This window comes from Megalobrama amblycephala, linkage group LG5 (genome assembly GCF_018812025.1).
Source record: "Megalobrama amblycephala isolate DHTTF-2021 linkage group LG5, ASM1881202v1, whole genome shotgun sequence".
NCBI lineage: Eukaryota > Metazoa > Chordata > Actinopteri > Cypriniformes > Xenocyprididae > Megalobrama > Megalobrama amblycephala.
In genome coordinates this window covers 26,516,964-26,534,954 of record NC_063048.1, presented here as the reverse complement: position 1 = coordinate 26,534,954, position 17,991 = coordinate 26,516,964, and the positions used below count along the sequence as shown (strand labels likewise).

At 37.6% G+C, this 17,991-nt stretch overlaps 1 protein-coding gene across 1 annotated transcript in view; it reads left to right on the top strand.

Annotated features, from left to right (window-relative positions):
- The window catches only part of ltk (leukocyte receptor tyrosine kinase), a 65,698-nt gene extending 50,276 nt beyond the window's left edge, over positions 1 to 15,422 (top strand). Inside the window, exons 18-29 of the mRNA XM_048191582.1 lie at positions 1,151 to 1,303; positions 1,392 to 1,505; positions 7,420 to 7,606; positions 9,149 to 9,239; positions 9,329 to 9,393; positions 9,810 to 9,939; positions 10,171 to 10,268; positions 10,440 to 10,532; positions 10,660 to 10,761; positions 11,073 to 11,207; positions 11,979 to 12,069; positions 12,701 to 15,422. Coding sequence (XP_048047539.1) covers positions 1,151 to 1,303; positions 1,392 to 1,505; positions 7,420 to 7,606; positions 9,149 to 9,239; positions 9,329 to 9,393; positions 9,810 to 9,939; positions 10,171 to 10,268; positions 10,440 to 10,532; positions 10,660 to 10,761; positions 11,073 to 11,207; positions 11,979 to 12,069; positions 12,701 to 13,672 — 2,231 coding nt within the window. The 3' untranslated portion in view covers positions 13,673 to 15,422. The remainder of the gene's footprint in view (positions 1 to 1,150; positions 1,304 to 1,391; positions 1,506 to 7,419; positions 7,607 to 9,148; positions 9,240 to 9,328; positions 9,394 to 9,809; positions 9,940 to 10,170; positions 10,269 to 10,439; positions 10,533 to 10,659; positions 10,762 to 11,072; positions 11,208 to 11,978; positions 12,070 to 12,700) is intronic.
- The last annotated feature ends 2,569 nt before the right edge of the window (positions 15,423 to 17,991 follow it).

Below are 17,991 nucleotides of genomic sequence, written 5' to 3'. Positions count from 1 at the left end.
TTTTTCTCATAGAAGTTGGCTGCATTGAGAAAACAAGCCAGACACAGAAACACACACACACACACACACACACACACGCATATACACTGATTCAGTAATAAACATGAAAATGAGAAAATGTAACTCGTGGTAGATAATAGAAGACCTTATGTGACTTATTAAAGTTGGCGCCACAGTTTATTACTGCGAGTGTGTTTGGAGTTAAAGGCTAGAATGTAGACTGACTATTATTTGAGAGGCCAAATACAGATTCTTGGTAATACTTCATGATAACTTTCATTATTAAGTAAATAACAAACATTATAAAATGCTTAACATATTCTAATAGCAATATATATTTAACCGCCCCGTTATGTATTTTTTGAAGGTTCCTAATATTTATTTGGAGGTTTCCTACATCAGATTTACATGCATCCAATTAAGACATGTTTCTGGATCAACATATGTTGTTGATCCTGGAACAACGTATCTGTCCAAAAACATTTTACGGGCAGCTAATGAAGACCGCAAGCTGGCATTATGCATATTTGTTCAAAACGTAGGTTCAAGCAGGAAGTAAGACTGGAATTACTGACGGCTCGTTTCAGGTGGTTCAGAATCAGTTCTTTCTTTTGGGAGACAATAACTTCATTTATCGTGCATCTTTGAAAATTTGCAGACCTTTTACATTCACAAACAGCTATATTATGCACTACATGAAAGGTAATATCTGAAAAGCATAATAGGGGCATTTTAAAATCTCAAGGCAACTAGTTGCTAGTTAATTTACTAATAATTTGTAATAACATGATCATTTTATAAAGTATTACCAAATCTTTTATTATGAACTGTATTTTAATTAATGGCAAATATATTTCATAATATTTTATATTAAAATTTATATAATATAATTGTCAACCTTATGTAGTATATATAAGTATATTAGCATATAGATAGTATCAAAGCAAACACACATGATCTAAATATACACTTTTTTTATATCATTGAGCTAATTTGACTTAAATAGCTATCTTGCTTGTTTTACCCCAGCATTTTCATTTAGTTCAAAGCAGTTATATACAACATAACTTAAAGAAAGAAGGCTCTCTAGATTAAAACGCAGAGGTTTTGCATTTACTGTGTGTCACTGATGTATTTTTATGTGTTCTAGCCATGGAGAGTCATGGGGAAGCTGAGATTGAGGTGTATCTGAATTGTAGCCACTGTCAGACCCAGAGCTGTAAGCGAGATGAAGACACCAGACTCATCTTCTGCCTGTGTGACAGCGACGAGGTTCTCGCACCAGACAACGTCACCTGCATAGGTATCTAAACAGCCTGTATTTATTTGCCCTCAAAAGTATGTCTCTAAATGCATTTGTTTGAAATATTTCTAATTTATCACTCCTCCAGTTGTTCCATTGGGCTCTCTGGCAGAGGGACCCCCATCCCTGATATTTATCCTGGCGGTGATCGCGTCCACAGTAGTAACGGGTGTCGTTCTGACCTGTGCCAGCCTCACGCTCAGTAAGAGATTCTTCCAGTTCTGCGTCAACTCTGTACCGTCAACATTCCATCGTCTCTGACATGCTTTGTTTACTGTGTGTCCTTGTGACCTTGCAGGGCACATTTAGTGTAAAATTGCATTTCCCAGAAGAGAACATTCAGGAAAGAGCAACATCAGTGCTTTTAGATCTGGTAGACACAATAATTACAGGAAAGGCAACAGAAATTTTAAACAGAGTTAGTGACTTTTTTTTCATACCCCGTAATTATTTTGCAAGTACAAAAAAATTATTGCAATTCTTGGAGCCACTGGGCATTAGTGTTTCATCATCAAAAATCTAAAAAGAGAAAAAAAAAAAAAACGTTTTAACAGCTTAAAAAATGTGACATGAACAAAACTGTGACATTAAGAAAAAAACATTACAGACAATTATGTGGCAAAATTTCATGCAGCACTTTAATACTTTGGGAAAGGGTACAAGTAATATAGTGAAAATTGACATACACTACAGTTCAGAAGTTTGGCATCATTAAAATTTTTTATGAAAGAAAAAATTATTTGATTCTGCAAGGAAGCATTAAATCGAACAAAGCGTCAGTAAAGACATTTATAATGTAATTAAACTTTCTAAGAATCCTGAAAGGAAAAAAATGTATCACGGTTTCCACAAAAAATATTAGGTTCATGTGACACTGAAGACTGGAGTAATGGCTGCTGAAAATTCAGCTTTGCCTTCAAAGTAATCAGATACAAATAAAACAAAAAATATAAAAGATTGTACTGTTTTTACTGTATTCAATGATGCAGCCTTTCTGAGCATAAGAATCTTTTTTAGAAACATTACAAAAATATAGCTGCAAGCAGCAATTACGGGGCCAAGCACAAAAGCGGCACAAGAAGCAAGCCAACACGGCCGGGAGCATCAGACTAACTGCAACAGTGAGCAGTTAAAGACCTATTAAGATCATTTTAGGCAAAAGACGATGAAAAAACGATGATTTACTGGTTCATCACTTTCCACCAATAGGTGGCGCTGAGACCAAATTCATGCGGTATGGTCAGAGTGAGTTGACAATGACAACCGCAAAGTTTGGTGTCAATATGTCAAAGCATTGCAGAGATACAGCTTCAAGAGTGTGTTTTGCATCATGCCTGAAATTTGTTCCTCCGGTATACGAAAACGGTTTGACGTATCGACTTGAAATCCCTAACTTTTTGTCGGCGTGGTCTGAAGATGATACGGTTCAATTTTGGTGAAAATCGGAGCAAACGTCTAGGAGGAGTTCGAAAAAGTACGTTTTTAAAGAAAAGCAATATGGCGGACAGAAAGTTCAGCCAACTATGGCAAATTTGATATCTGTGTTTTCGGCATAACCCAAGGAATCAACTGAGACCAGTTTCATTACAATCAGTTAAAATAGTCAAAAGTTATTAGCATTTTTGTAAATTTTATTATAACTTTTGACCACAAGGTGGCGCTGGTCCGAATCTTCTCAGGCTCCTTCAGGGCATTGTGCTGATGACCCATACTGAGTTTCGTAAAAATACGCTTATGCGTTCGTAAAAATACAGCATTTTAGCACAAAATTCAAAATGGCCGACAGTCAAAATGTCTGATATGGGAAAATTGGATATCATTCGACTCGGCATGATGCCCCGAATCCAACGAGATGATTTTTGGACAAATCCATCAGAAGTTATAAACAAAAATAGCAATTTTTCATATCTCCGCACCAGTAGGTGGCGCTGCGCGATAAAGCGTTGCAGAGATACAGCCTTAAGTCTATTTTCGCAAGCACTTCGTACAATTCGTTCGCGTGTTTTTCAAAAACGGTTTGAGGAATTGACTTGAATTCCGTAACTTTTTGTTGGCATGATCTGCAGATGATCTGGTTCAATTTTCGTAAAAATTGGAGTAACGGCCTAGGAGGAGTTTGAAAAAGTAGGTTTTTCAGAAAATTCAAAATGGCGGAAAAATTTTCATGACGGAAAATGACGTCATAGTGCAATCGATTCGTCTTGAGCCAAGGAATCAGAGGAAAAAAAGTTTGAATCTAGCCCTTATGATTCAAAAGTTATTAACGTAAACATATGTGCAACTTTGGACAGCTGGTGGCGCTAGAGGGATTGAGTTAGAGACTCCAAATTTGCTATGGTCAAAGGTCTAACTGTCCTCTAACTGTGTGCCAAATTTCACAACTTTTCACTATATGGTTCTATGGGCTGCCATAGACTTCAAGAGCGGAAGAAGCAGAATAATAATAATAGGAACGCCAACGGATACAATAGGTGCCTACGCACCTTCGGTGCTTGGCCCCTAATTACCAAACTTTTGAACCGTAGTGTACACAGGATAATATGAATGACATGAATCTTCACCCCCCTTTTTAAAAACGTATCAAATACATTTATGTGTATTACCGAAGCTTTAAACCATGCTAAAAAAGCTAACTGTCAGTTATACCTGCAGCAGTGTTCGCATATATTTACTTATTTCTCATCATTCTGTGGTTGCTCTTGCTGTTTAGGTAATTTGTTAATAATGAATGAAAAAAATCAGGTTGTGTCATCTTGGCTTTTGAACAGTGTTTTAATATTTGTACAAATTGCTTGCTTTTTATTTTAATCAAACTACTAGGTGTAGTGTTGCACAATACCCCTTAAAGGAATGAGGAGGGAACTAAGACAGGGACTGCTATTAACCTTAAAACATGGACTTTGATATTAATGAATGTAAACAATTAAGCCAAATTATTGTCAAAACTAACTGTAGTCTCTCTGATGGGCTTTTTTGTAGATGCGTGCTGACCAGTATCTTAATTACAATTGCTGCTATTTAACTTTTGTGTTTTGTACTTGCAACAACATTTTATGCTTAAAAAAGGTTTATTTTCCAGTACAGGACAGTGAGGGAATATTGAGGGTGTCATAATGCACTGTCCCTATAAATGTGAGCATCTTGTGGAGGATATCATGATTTTTATTGGTGAAAATTTACAGTACATCCATTGCGCTGGTGGTGGTTCAACATACTGACCTTTTGAATTTACTTCTCGTAAAGGGAAACAAAAAAATGGTCATAGTCCTTCTAGAAGAATTTATATCAAAAGTAAAACGCAATGACTTGGGAAGTTGGGATGCACCAATAGATCTCGGTGATTATATTGATAATTACTTTATTGCATCTGATCACTCTGAATATTTTATTGCCTATAAATAGATATGAAAACAGATATGATAATATACGATAGCTGATATTACAATCCCATTTCCAAAAAACGTTGTGACTTTTTGTAAAATGCAACAAAATCAAGAATCTGCGATTTTGTTAATTTTCTTTAACCTTTGATTTAACTGACAAAAGTATTAAGAAACGTTTTTCAAAGTTTTCACTGACTATCTTAATTGTATTTTGTAAATATAAAAAATTTTTGATTTTGGTGGCCGCTGCACACTCCAAAAAAGTTTGGACAGAGCCGTGTTTACCACTGTGTCACATCACCTTTCCTTTTAATTACAATTTTTGTGAATTTGGGAATTGAGGATAGTGATTATTGCAGTTTTGCTAGTGGAAATTGCCTGATGCAAGACAGCTGCTCAACAGTCCGTGGTTGTCGTTGTCTGATTCTCCTCTCCATGATGGGCCATAAATTTTCAATAGGAGACAGATCTGGACTGCAGGAAGGTCCACACTATGGTCTCAGAAACCACTCTGTTGTAGCACATGCAGAATGAGGCTTGGCATTGTCTTGCTTCCCATGGCAGTATATGTCTCTGTACAAACGCAATATACGCCTCCATGTCAATGGTACCTTCACAAAAATGCAAGTCACCCATGCTGTTTGCACTGATGCGCCCCCATACCATCCATGACAGATGTTTTCTTTTGCACCTGTCGCTGATGAAAGACTGGATGGTCGTGATTTCGTCTTTGGGACTGAGAACTCAATGTCAGTTTTTTCCAAAAACAAGCTGAAACGTGAACTCATCTGACCACAGCACACATTTCCACTGTCTTTTGGACCATCTGAGACAAGCTCGGGCACAGAGAACTCGGTGGCATCTCCGCATAGAATCAATGTATAGCTTTGTCCTTGTGTAACAGAGATTTGATGTAGCGGCAGACTAAGTGACAACAGTTTTCCAAAATACTCCCAAGCCCATGTGGCTATTTTTAACACACTAGCATGATGTGATTTCTCAAGCAATGCCATCTGAGGGCTTGAAGGTTTCAGAGGTTTCCTGCCTTGCCATACACGGACTGAGGTTTCTCTGGATTCCCTGAATCTTTTCACAAGATGGTGAAAGGCCTAAATTCTTTGCAGTCTTGCACTGAGAAATGTGATTTTTGAATTGTTTGACAATTCTCTCATGAAAATTGGCACAAGGTGGTGAGCCACATTGACCCACCTTTGCTTTCTTTTAACCAAACAAGATACCCTCACCTATTACCAATTCACCTCAGTTTAACTCAGATATTCTGTAATTCTGTAATCTGTAATTCTGTAATTAGCCTCTGTCCAACTTTTTTGGAGCGTGTTGCGGCGATCAAAATGTAAATTTGTTCATATGTACAAAGTACAATTAATTCTGACATTTTTTTATTTGTACTTTTGTCAGTTAGATAAAAGTTCAAAACAAATCAGAGATTCTTGATTTTATTGCATTTTACAAAATGTCCCAACTTTTCTAGAATTGGGGTTGTATATATCACTATTGTTTGTTTTTTTGTTCTAACATTACAATTTAAAATTGTATATTTTTAAATGAAAACCAGGCATTAAAACATTATAATGTGCAGAAACCTGGCATAGAAGAAATGACCTGCTTTTACCATCAGCTTAATGTCAATAAATAAAAATGATGCATTCTTAGAAAACACTATTTACTGTAATTTTCATCTAGAATCCCGGTGAACTCACTTTCCCAAAACATTTAAATGTGATTGAGATATGCCTTAAACTAACATTCTGTCAGTGCTCTATCTTTATGTATATGCAATGGACTCTCATCATTATAAATGCTTTATTTTTTTAAATAGCCATGCTTAATATCAATTATCCTCCTTATGTTTGATTTAAAAACATATATTGTCTGTTTGACTTGTGCACTAACTGTATAATGCTGTGCCATGATTTGTTTTATATGTATTTGTAAGATAAATAAAGACTTGTCATAACACAAATCACTAAAGAGAAGTGAAACAGACCTCTAAAAACACATTTGAAGAATGTTTTTCGAAAAAAAAAGAAAGAAAGAAAGAAGCTATTTTGTATATTTTGCACGATACTTCATTTTCGGCATTTTCCATGCACCCAAAACTGCCTCAACTCAAATGTAAACAGCAGAGCACAGTCTCTGGGGCCTTAGTTAGCAGAGCTCCACTGGATGCTAATTGTGTGTCTTCCCCTGAGATCTCCCCCATCCAGGTTGGTAGTCTTTGCTTGGGCTTTCTCTCTCGCACCCCTAATACCTGGTCAACTTCCTGCCGGCTTCGCTTCGCGCCACTGCGCCAGCAGCCCGACGGCAAAAGGGGACCTCTCACCTCCACGCAGCGCCCTCCCCAGCAGACTACCAACCTGCATTGGGGACACGGGCAGCCTCCACTGAGGGTGAGTCCACCCCTGCCCGATCGCTTGCTGACAGGCCCAGAGCTTCAGCCCTCACCTGAGGGGCTTTAAAATGCACAAATTTGTCATCTTGATTGAATTCCATGGGGAGAAATAAGTGCACTTGGTTGTTTCTGTGAGAAAATTACCATCATGCTGAAAGCCAATTGAAAAACACTTTTAGGATGCATCACTTTCACCTTATCCACATCATACTCTAAAAACCAATAATTATGCAAATTAAGCAGGTGGATTTATTCCTAAAGAGAACTTCTTAAAAGCACGATCACTTTTTCTGATGCCTGGTGTGTTTTTCTCTTTGCAGTCTATTATCGTAAGAAGAACCACCTGCATGCGGTCAGAATTCGTCTGCAGAGCCCAGAGTATAAGCTTAGCAAAATTCGCTCGTCCACCATAATGACCGACTACAACCCCAACTACTGCTTTGCTGGCAAGGCGGCCTCACTGAGTGAGCTTAAGGAGGTGCCGCGTAAGAACATCACCCTCCTCAGGTATCTATACTGTGTGTGCAGATATACACTACCATTCAGATGTGTGGGGTCTGTAAAATTTTTAAAATGTTTTTGCAAGAAGTCTCTTATGCTCACCAAAGCTGCATTTACTTGATCAAATATACAGTAAAAACAATAATATTGTGAAACATTATTACAAATTTTAAAATAAAATACTTTTTTTTTTTACATATAAATATTTTAAAATGCAATTTATTCCTGTGATGGCAAAACTGAATTTTCAGCATCATTTCTCCAGTCTTCAGCCTCACATCATCCTTCAGAAATCATTCTAATAAGCTGATTTGGTGCTCAAAAATCAGATCTTGTTGAAAATAGTTGTGCTGGTTAATATTTTTTGGAAACCGTGATAATATTTTAATGAATAGAAAGTTAAAAAAAAAACCTTTACTGTCATATTTAATGCATCCTTACTGAATAAAACTATTAATTTCTTAATTTCTTAATAAAAAAAAAAAAAAAAAAAACTTAACTGACTTCAGACGTTTGAACGGTAGTGTATAATTTATTATTCTGAGTCCTTTGTATTTACTTTTTATTTAATTATTCTTTAAGATTTTAATCTTAAAGAATAAACTTTTCCAGCATTTATTAATCTAGGTTAATGTTAATTTATAAATATACTATTGTTCAGTGTTAAATCATGTTTACTCATAGTACAATTAACTTGTGCATTAACTTGTGCCATCTAACGTGTATTATTTTTAGTTGATATCTAACGCATTAACTAATTTTAACAAGGTTATGGTGGTTAAAGCTCTAGGCTGGTATCCAGAAAATTGCTGCTTCAATTCCTATGCAAGCCATAAGTCATTACCAGGCCAACACAAAATTTGCATGTGCAGAATTCAGTATAATTTCTGTGATTTTTGCAGAAATTAAATTGAAAGTCTTACATCCACTGCGCCTTGTTTTGTTTTGTTTTTAAATAGTTTGGCTTACTTGTTTATACATTTCCATCCATTCTTCAAAATTACACAAATTCCATCCAAAATTAGTGCAAAAATGTAAAATATAACCCAGTCAATTGAGTAAACCGCTAAGACTAGTCATCTGATTTTTTTCTTCAAGACTGTTAATAACTTTAAGTCAGTTTCGTAAAAACGTAGATTTGTCTAATTTGAATCCGTAAAGTAAGACTAATTACCCCTTGGCTAACTGCTAGTTAGTCAGACTAATTAGTAAGAAACAGTCTTAACATAGTGGTTGTTTATGCAACTGGCCACAGGTTGCGCTAGTCCAGTTATTAGTTAAAATGTACCTAGTTATTAGTTAAAATAATATTCTGGGTTAAATACCTGTTGAGCTCTGTTGACAGCATATCTGTTGAATGATGTACATTAAACACACAAAAACAAAAAGGTGCTGACAGACTTACACTTACACTCGAAGTCTGCAGTATGTTACTACCATATTCAACCCAGAATATTTTTAATATTCTGTGATGACATGTGAAAGTACTGGTAATTAATTCCATATTTGCGCATGTGAGTAATGTCTGTCACGGGTCTTTGACTATAGGGCGTTGGGACACGGTGCCTTTGGGGAAGTGTATGAAGGACAGGTTTTGGGTATGAATGGAGAAAACACAGCCATGCAGGTTGCTATAAAGGTGAGTGTTCCCAGATCTGCCTTTGTCTTTGAAAGCGGTTTCTGGTTTCTCTTAATTGATTCTGTTTTCTCTCTCTATCCCTTTTACAGACTCTTCCAGAAATCTGTTCTGAGCAGGATGAGATGGATTTCCTAATGGAAGCTTTGATTATGAGGTATGCTTGGCTGTAAAAGACACACACACACACACACACACACACGGCATGGCTATGACCGCACATGTGTGTGACGGACAGAAAATGAGGATCAGATATTGTCATTCCAATCCTCTGCTCTCAGTAAAACTCACTTTAGGCTATGAAATCTTTTCCTTTCATTTGTTATGATTAGCAGGCTCACATGTGTTGTTTGTTTTTGAGCTTATGCCATTGTCTTTAGTCAGGCAACAGTTTTTTTCAGTGATTTCAGTGATTCATAGTCTTCTGAACAAACTGTTCTGTAGTTAATAATCAACATCATTATCCTTCATACTTCATTTGCATGGGCTAGAACAGTGATTCCCTAGCAGCTGGCCCCTTCTATCCTTCAACAGTTCATTTGGGATTATTTCTTCACCCTTTTGTGTCTGCAGTAAGTTCAGCCATCAGAACATTGTGCGCTGTATCGGAGTCAGTCTGCAAATCCTGCCTCGCTTCATATTACTGGAGCTCATGACAGGAGGAGACATGAAGAGCTTCTTGAGACTAAACCGACCCAGAACTGTGAGTGTTTGTTTGTATTTGTGTGTGTAGACATCACACTGTCCTCTGTTTCTCGGTTAGCACACGTTTTGGAACATACTTTGCATTAGAAATAAAACCATATTAAACCATGTGCCATTTATTATTAAAAGAGCAAAAACAATACACTAAAATAACTTTTACAAAAACTACAATATATAAGTACTATATACATGGTTAGCTCAGAAACATTAGTATCTTGTCTTCCCACAGAACCAGCTGTCTTCTCTAAGTATGCTGGAGCTTCTGCATATGGCCAGAGACATTGCACTTGGCTGTCGCTACCTAGAAGAGAACCACTTCATTCACAGGTGATTTCTCACTGCCAAACCTGACTGAACTTTGCCCTGAAGTAGCCTTCATTGTCACAATAAGTAGAAATCACTCTTCAGAGAATATTAGAAGTCAATGCAGCCCTTGACCTTGATGTCTCACACACATATTATTATAAGTCAAGCATGTATGTCTGTTTTGTGTTTCAGGGACATTGCAGCACGAAACTGCCTTTTGACCTGTCCTGGTCCAGAGAGAGTAGCTAAAATTGGAGATTTTGGGATGGCTCGAGATATTTATAGGTGCTTTCACTATTTCTCTTGTTTTTTATTTATTCATTCATTTATTTATTTTGTGGTTTAGTACCTGTTAAGTATATAAATAAATACAGGTACTGAGTTTCAACAAAGGATTATTTTTGCATTGCAGGGCGAGTTACTATAGAAAGGGTGGCCGTGCCATGTTGCCAGTGAAGTGGATGCCACCTGAAGCCTTCCTAGAGGGTATTTTTACATGCAAGACTGACACCTGGTAAGACCTTCTTTTGTTAGCAATGGTTAAAAAAAAAAATAGTTTTACATCAGTGATTAGTGCTTTGGGCTGTCATGTCCAAGATTCAGGTAAAATATATAGAAATACACTGTGTATGTATAATATTTATTAACGTATTAATCACTCTTAATCACTCTAATTTATTAACTATAATATTTTTTTAATGTATCATGCTGTGTGTGTGTGTGTGTGTGTGTGTGTGTGTGTGTATGTATTGATCAGCTGCAGAGACCAGAGGCTAGACATTTTGTAGTCATTAGTCTATACATACAATTTGTCTCCATCTGCAGGTCTTTCGGGGTACTGCTGTGGGAGATATTCTCTCTTGGATACATGCCTTATCCCTGCAAGACCAATCAGGAAGTACTGGAGTTTGTAACAGGTGGAGGTCGTATGGATCCTCCTAAGAGCTGCCCAGGACCTGTGTAAGTAACAATAACAAATTTGCTACTCAAATTGAAAATGGATTTTGGGTCTAACCTGAACCTAAAGGTACACTATGTAACTTTTGGTGATCTAGCGGTTAAAGGTGATAGAGAGGATTTTTTCGTCGACTGAGAATCCAAAGACTGTTACTGAGTTTTTGAAATGAGCGCATGCGTAAGAACAGCCCCCCTCCTTCACAGCTCATTTCAAAGGAACGCCTCCCAAAACTCGTGCACGAGTATTAGAATACGAGTGTTTACCACCGGCATTCGCTCTGTCGTGTTTATTGGATTCATTATGTCGGACTCACTGCAGGTAACTCATAATCTGCAGTTGTTATTCCTGTCTCCTGACAAAAACATTGCATGCAGCGCCTGTGGAGTATGGAAAGTTACTGGAGAGCGCAGCCACGCTCGTCTCTCACAGGGAACATCACGGCAGTGATTGACAAGTCAGAGGGCCAATCATCGATCATCGCGTAAACGATTGGCTGATGTTTTTAAGGCCCTACCTCGTGCACAGATGATGTATATTGATATTATTCCTTTCAGTGCACCTAATAAATAGTCTTTTATCAGTTAGTAAAGACATTTTCAAGTAATATTGCAAAAATGTATAAAACAAAACATCCTCTTTAGCACCTTTAATAATCAAACATGCATAAATGTAAATGTTACAAATGTACTGTTAGAAGCTGTATAGCATCAATGAAATGTGCCTAATCTGCTTTAATTATAACCAACAGTGTTTTGGATTTTGTTCTCTTTTAGTTATCGGATCATGACACAGTGTTGGCAACACTGCCCAGAACACCGACCAAACTTCACTACTATTTTAGAGAGGATCAACTACTGTACACAGGTATAACAGAGTTGGAATTTTCCTAAAATATAAAGAAAGATATATTATTGTGTATAAAGACCCATTTACACAGTTTAAGAAAAATATTAAGCATGTTATTACAAACACGTTTTGAAATTAAATATCCTTTTAAATTGTTAAAAAAAGTACTTGTGTTGAATTTTTTACAAATATCATTTCAAAGCAGTTTTAAAATATAAATTGCTTCATAACCAGTTATTTTAGTATTATTTATATACTATTATAGTATTATCAATATTTTGCTTTTATTAATTTATATTAGCTTTTTTTTTTTTTTTTAGTTTACGTTTTAGTAATTTTGTTATATGCTTTTGTTGGTAAGGTTTTTAATATTTGTTTAGTTTTAATTTGTTTTAGTTTTAGTCATTTTAGTACTTAAACTTATTATTTTCATTTGTTTAACTTTACATTTTCATCAAATATTTACGTTTTATTTTGTTTCAGCTGTTTCAATTAATGAAATTTTTAAAAAAAAGTTTTTATTTTTAGTTAACTAACAACACTTCTTATAACCAGTAACAGGGAGAAACTGTAAGAAACTCTTACAGTAGACTTGCATTAATAGTGTTGACCCTTTTTGAATTTCTGTCATGCATCTTTTGATTTTCAGGACCCTGATGTCATTAACACCCCTCTTCCAGTGGAGTACGGTCCTGCTGTCGAAGAAGAAGGCGGCACTGTGATCCGCCCTGAAGGATCAGGCAGTATGACCCCTCTTTTAGTGGCTCACTCTATGTCCCAGGATGCTTCCCCTCGACCGGGCATCACTGGTGCAGCCCCACAGGCCCTCAAACCCTGTTTGCAGCTACAAAGACCGGTCCATATTGCACAGGAGGTGGGCACGTACCGAGAAACATTGGAGCCATGTTGGGCTGAGCCAGTTCCTGCTTCTGGAGTCTGTCCAGGACAATGGCTTCAAGTCCCAGAACACCAGCCATGCTCCAGGAGCAGTTCGTCATCAGGCAGCCAGAAACTAAAGAACAAGACTAAAAACCTCTGGAACCCTACCTACGGTTCTTGGGTCCTGGAGAGCTTTGGACGAGGGAAGAAGGCCCTGTGCCACACCCAGTCCATGCCTCTGTCTTGCAACCCCACGTCCACACCTGCCCCGTCCTCTACCTCAGAGCACATGGACCCTGGAGTAGTAGTTAACGCAAATGTCTCGACGTCCCCACCTCCGTCTGCCGCATCCTCCCAGACCACGTTCAGTCCTACAGGGCCTCCCTCTCAGAAGGGTCCGACAGGGGCTACGGGCGGCTCGCTCACTGCTGTTATGGACTTGGCGAAACTCCAGAGCTTCCCGTGTGGCAACGTAAACTATGCGTATGATGAGCAGAGCTATGAGACTGAGAGTTTGCCTGTAGTTGTGTCCAAATCTGTGGAGCCCAGCACCAGCTCTGGAGCAACGTCTTCACTGGCTGCCCTTGGCCTGGCCACGACCCTTATCCACAAACCTCTGGTGAAACGGCATGCTAGCTACGGACATGAGGATGTAAGGAGGTACACCCAGTCTGAGAAGCCAACGAGGGACAGGGATTCTGGCTTTTCCTTGTCTGAAGACCTCAGTGTCACCCCGGTGTAGCATTGAAGAACAATTCAACTGAGGAAACACCTCAGTTGTTGGTGTTTTGTTTTGTTTTTTTGGTATCTTAATGCGATAACTGCAGTGGATTAGCTAGAGGCAGAATAGCAGGTTAAGGCTGGAATACACTACACTGGTATGCATGTAGTCACTTTCTCACACAGAAGTCACTATCAAACCAAGTAGTTTTCTGTTGATCAATGCGGCAAATCTTTGAGATCAACATGAATATGTTGTGAAATCTGCGTGGGGAAATCTTTCAGCCTCGAGCGAAATTCCGTCACGTGGATTCCTTTTGAAATGACTGGATTTTGCCCAAGAAAATTTGCATAACGGTGCAGAACAATGTGACCGCTCCTTAAAAATCACACACTACTAGACTTTCAAGTCGTTCTGAACACAGCAAACTCTCACAGAAACATGCTCCTAGTTGCTAGGAGACACATGGCAAATCAAAACAATGAGTTCTAAAACCGGCTCAAAATATTGAAAGTAATAGATATCCTCCAACTGGATGGAATCATATGCTGCTTTCCAATTCACCTACTTAAAAAAAGTATGTATTATTTTTGTGAAGAAAAAGTACATACGTTTGAGTATGTAGCAGAATAGAAGGCTAGCCTTGGGACATAAGGTGCATTCACAGCATGTTGTAATTACAAGATTTCAAATTGTAAAGAACATTCACAGTGTTAAAAAACTACAAACATGGCGGATGTGTGAGATCGACGTATGGAATGCTGTGGTAAAGCCATGTTATAATTACCATAAATAAGCTCTGTTAGCTTTCGAATCGCTCTTTGATGTCATACACCGATCGTTCTGCTTCAAGTCGAGCACGCCTTAAATCTGCTGTGGTCAGGTGGTACAGTGGCCAGAAAAGAGTTTACACTTTGTAATTACAAGTTCTACAAGCATTTGAAGGCTTTTTACAGTTCAGAATCGTTACGGTAATTACGACATGGCGTGAACGCACCTATAGTAGACCATCCGGTTATCTTTGGAATACTCATTTCAACATACTACAATTTGGGACACAGTAATTCTAATTTCAAATGCTACTTAGGATGGATAGTATGCGAATTGGGATGCAGCAATAGTCTGAAGCTAAATGTAGTCTGTCTATTATACGCTGCACAGTTTTTTTGTGAAATATGTCAGCTCAAATCTGGCTCTAACTTTCGGCTACTGTCGTAGACTCGTCCAGGCAGTAAACCGAGGCAGTAAAATTTGTGTAGTGCATTCCAGCCTTTAGTTACTGCCAGTCGATAACTATTTGTACGAGAGACTACATTAGTGTAGCGTGGTGCCAAAAACACTAAAGACATGAGGAGTCGTAACTCATTTGTCATTAAGAGGCGGCTCTCCTACAAATGGCTGATGGTTTCTATGGAAACTTCCACTTGGCTAATAGCAGCCCTTTTACACTGGATACTCATCTACTGTCAACACTGTGAAAACACATGATGTTCACATGAAATTAACTGATTATTCATCATTAGCAATGCATATATATATATATATATATATATATATATAGGTTTAGATGTCCTTGATGAATTCACATTTTTAGCTGGTTTTAGGAGTATAATATAAGAAGAACCAAAGCATGTTCAGACCTCACACAAACAGAAAATTGAATGGATTTGTTAAAAGTAATTGTTTGCATTAAAGGGATAGTTCACCCAAAAATGAAAATTTTCCCATGATTTACTCACCCTCAAGCCATCCTAGGTGTATATGACTATCTTCTTTCAGACGAACTTGGAGATATATTTAAAAAATATATTTGCTCCAAGCTTTATAATGGTTGTGAATGGGGAGCTACATTTTGAAGCTAAACAAAAAAAATGCATCCATCCATAATAAAATCCATACAGCTCCAGGGGGTTAATAACAGCCTTCTGAAGCGAAGCAATTCGTTTTTGTAAGGAAAATATCCATATTTAAAACTTAAAAAATTAAAATAACTAGCTTCCGGCGGATGACCATACGCATACTGCGCAAATCGACTAGCGCCAAATGAATAACCCACTGACGCAATGTATGACGTAGTAGGATGTAGGAGTAGCGTAAGCTTAGATACCTCTTGCGGTTCAAACAAATAGGGCTGGGCAACAAATTCAAACTCATCTTCTCTTATATAAAAATCTTCAGAAATTTCTCGTTTTAGACTTCTAATTCATGACTGGTGTTTTGTTTTGCTCTATCCTCTGCACTTCTGCGTTTGTCATTACGTCAAGCTTCGAATCAGAGGTTGCTCTTCTGCCGCAAATCGATGCGTACGGCCGTCTGCTGAAAGCTGGTTATTATAGTTAACAAAATTTTAAATATGGATATTTTATTACAAAAACCCATTGCTTCACTTCAGAAAGCCTTTATTAAAGGGATAGTTCACCCAAAAATGAAAATTTGATGTTTATCTGCTTACCCCCAGCGCATCCAAGATGTAGGTGACTTTGTTTCTTCAGTAGAACACAAATGATGATTTTTAACTCCAACCGTTGCCGTCTGTCAGTCAAATAATGCGAGTGGATGGGAACTTCGTCTATAAGAGTAAATAAAACTTGCATAGACAAGTCCAAATTAAACCCTGCGGATCGTGACGACACATTGATGTCTTAAGACACGAAACAATCGGCTTGTGCGAGAAACCGAACAGTATTTATATAATTTTTTACCTCTAAAACACCACTATGTTCAACTGCGTTCAGCATTCGCTTAGTGAGGTCTGATCGCGCTCTGACAACGGCAGTGATGTCTCGCGCTTATACTTCAACGAGTGCTAGACATCACTGCCGTTGTCAGAGTGCGATCAGACCTCACTAATGCTGAATGCAGTTGGACATAGTGGTGTTTTAGAGGCAAAAAATGATATAAATACTGTTCATTTTCTCGCACAAACCGATCGCTTCGTGTCTTAGGACATCAATGTGTTGTCACGAGCCGCAGGGTTTAATTTGGACTTGTCTATGCAAGTTTTATTTACTCTTATAGACGAAGTTCCCATCCACTCGCATTATTTGACTGACAGACGGCAACGGTTGGAGTTAAAAATCATCATTTGTGTTCTACTGAAGAAACAAAGTCACCTACATCTTGGATGCGCTGGGGGTAAGCAGATAAACATCAAATTTTCATTTTTGGGTGAACTATCCCTTTAACCCACTGGATTCATATGGATTACTTTTATTATGGATGGATGCAAAAATGTGGCCGCCCATTAACAACCATGATAAAGCTTAGAGGAGCAAGGATATTTTTAAATATCTCTGTGTTCATCTGAAAGAAGATAGTCATATACACCTAGGATGGCTTGAGGTTGAGTAAATCATGGGATAATTTTCATTTTTGGGTGAACTAACCCTTTATGTTATTTGAATGACTTTTTTTTTCCCCTAAAAATGAACATTTTGTCATCATTTACTCACCGTCTAGTTGTTCCAAACTTGTATGACTTTCGTTCTTCAATATTTTTTATAAGATGTCTCAGTGTTTTGCTTGTTTGTTTTTTGTCCACACAACGAAAATCAGTATGGTCCAGTGTTTTTTTGGACCCATTTGACTTTCATCGTGTGTAGTGTACAAAAACAATAGACCTTTTTCACAGACTGTGATGACGCATTTCCACAGTTTGACATATTTCTCTCTTCTGACTGCCGTAGTCAATCTGTCATTTCTTTTTTCTTTTCTTTTTTTCTCCTTTGGAAAGTTGTGGAAACACACTCATGGATTTTTTTCTTTTGTTATTGTAGCAAATGGTAATGAAAAATCATATTTGCCTCAAAGCTACTGAAGTTTATCCAACTATGGTGAATTCTGCTTCTGAGAACATCTGAAATTTGAAAAGGGTCAATTAAAGCATTCTTTAAAGCATCTTCTTTTGTGTTCTACAGAAGAAAGTAAGTCATACAAATTTGGAATGACATGAAGGTGAATAATAATTTTCATTTTTAGGGGGAGTTGTCCCATTAAAGCTTTTTGAGGACTATCACCAGTAACACAGAGGTATACTTTAAAAAGATGACAGTGTGTCGTATTAGTAATAAAGAAATGCTGACAGAAGCACCTTTATCTTTAATTTCAGATCAGGTGGACTTTACAGGGTGTTTTGACTGGAAAGTAGCATTAAGGACCATTAACTTAGACTAGATTTTTTGTTTTGTCCTTTGTTTTGTCTGCTGTTAGATTTGAAAACCAACACATTTACAAACAGTATGTTGCCTTCTTACCGAGGGTATGTTTTGTTAGATTTGAAAAAACAACACATTTGCAAACAGTGTGTTGCCTTTTTACTGAGGGTGTGTTTTGTGCGTGAG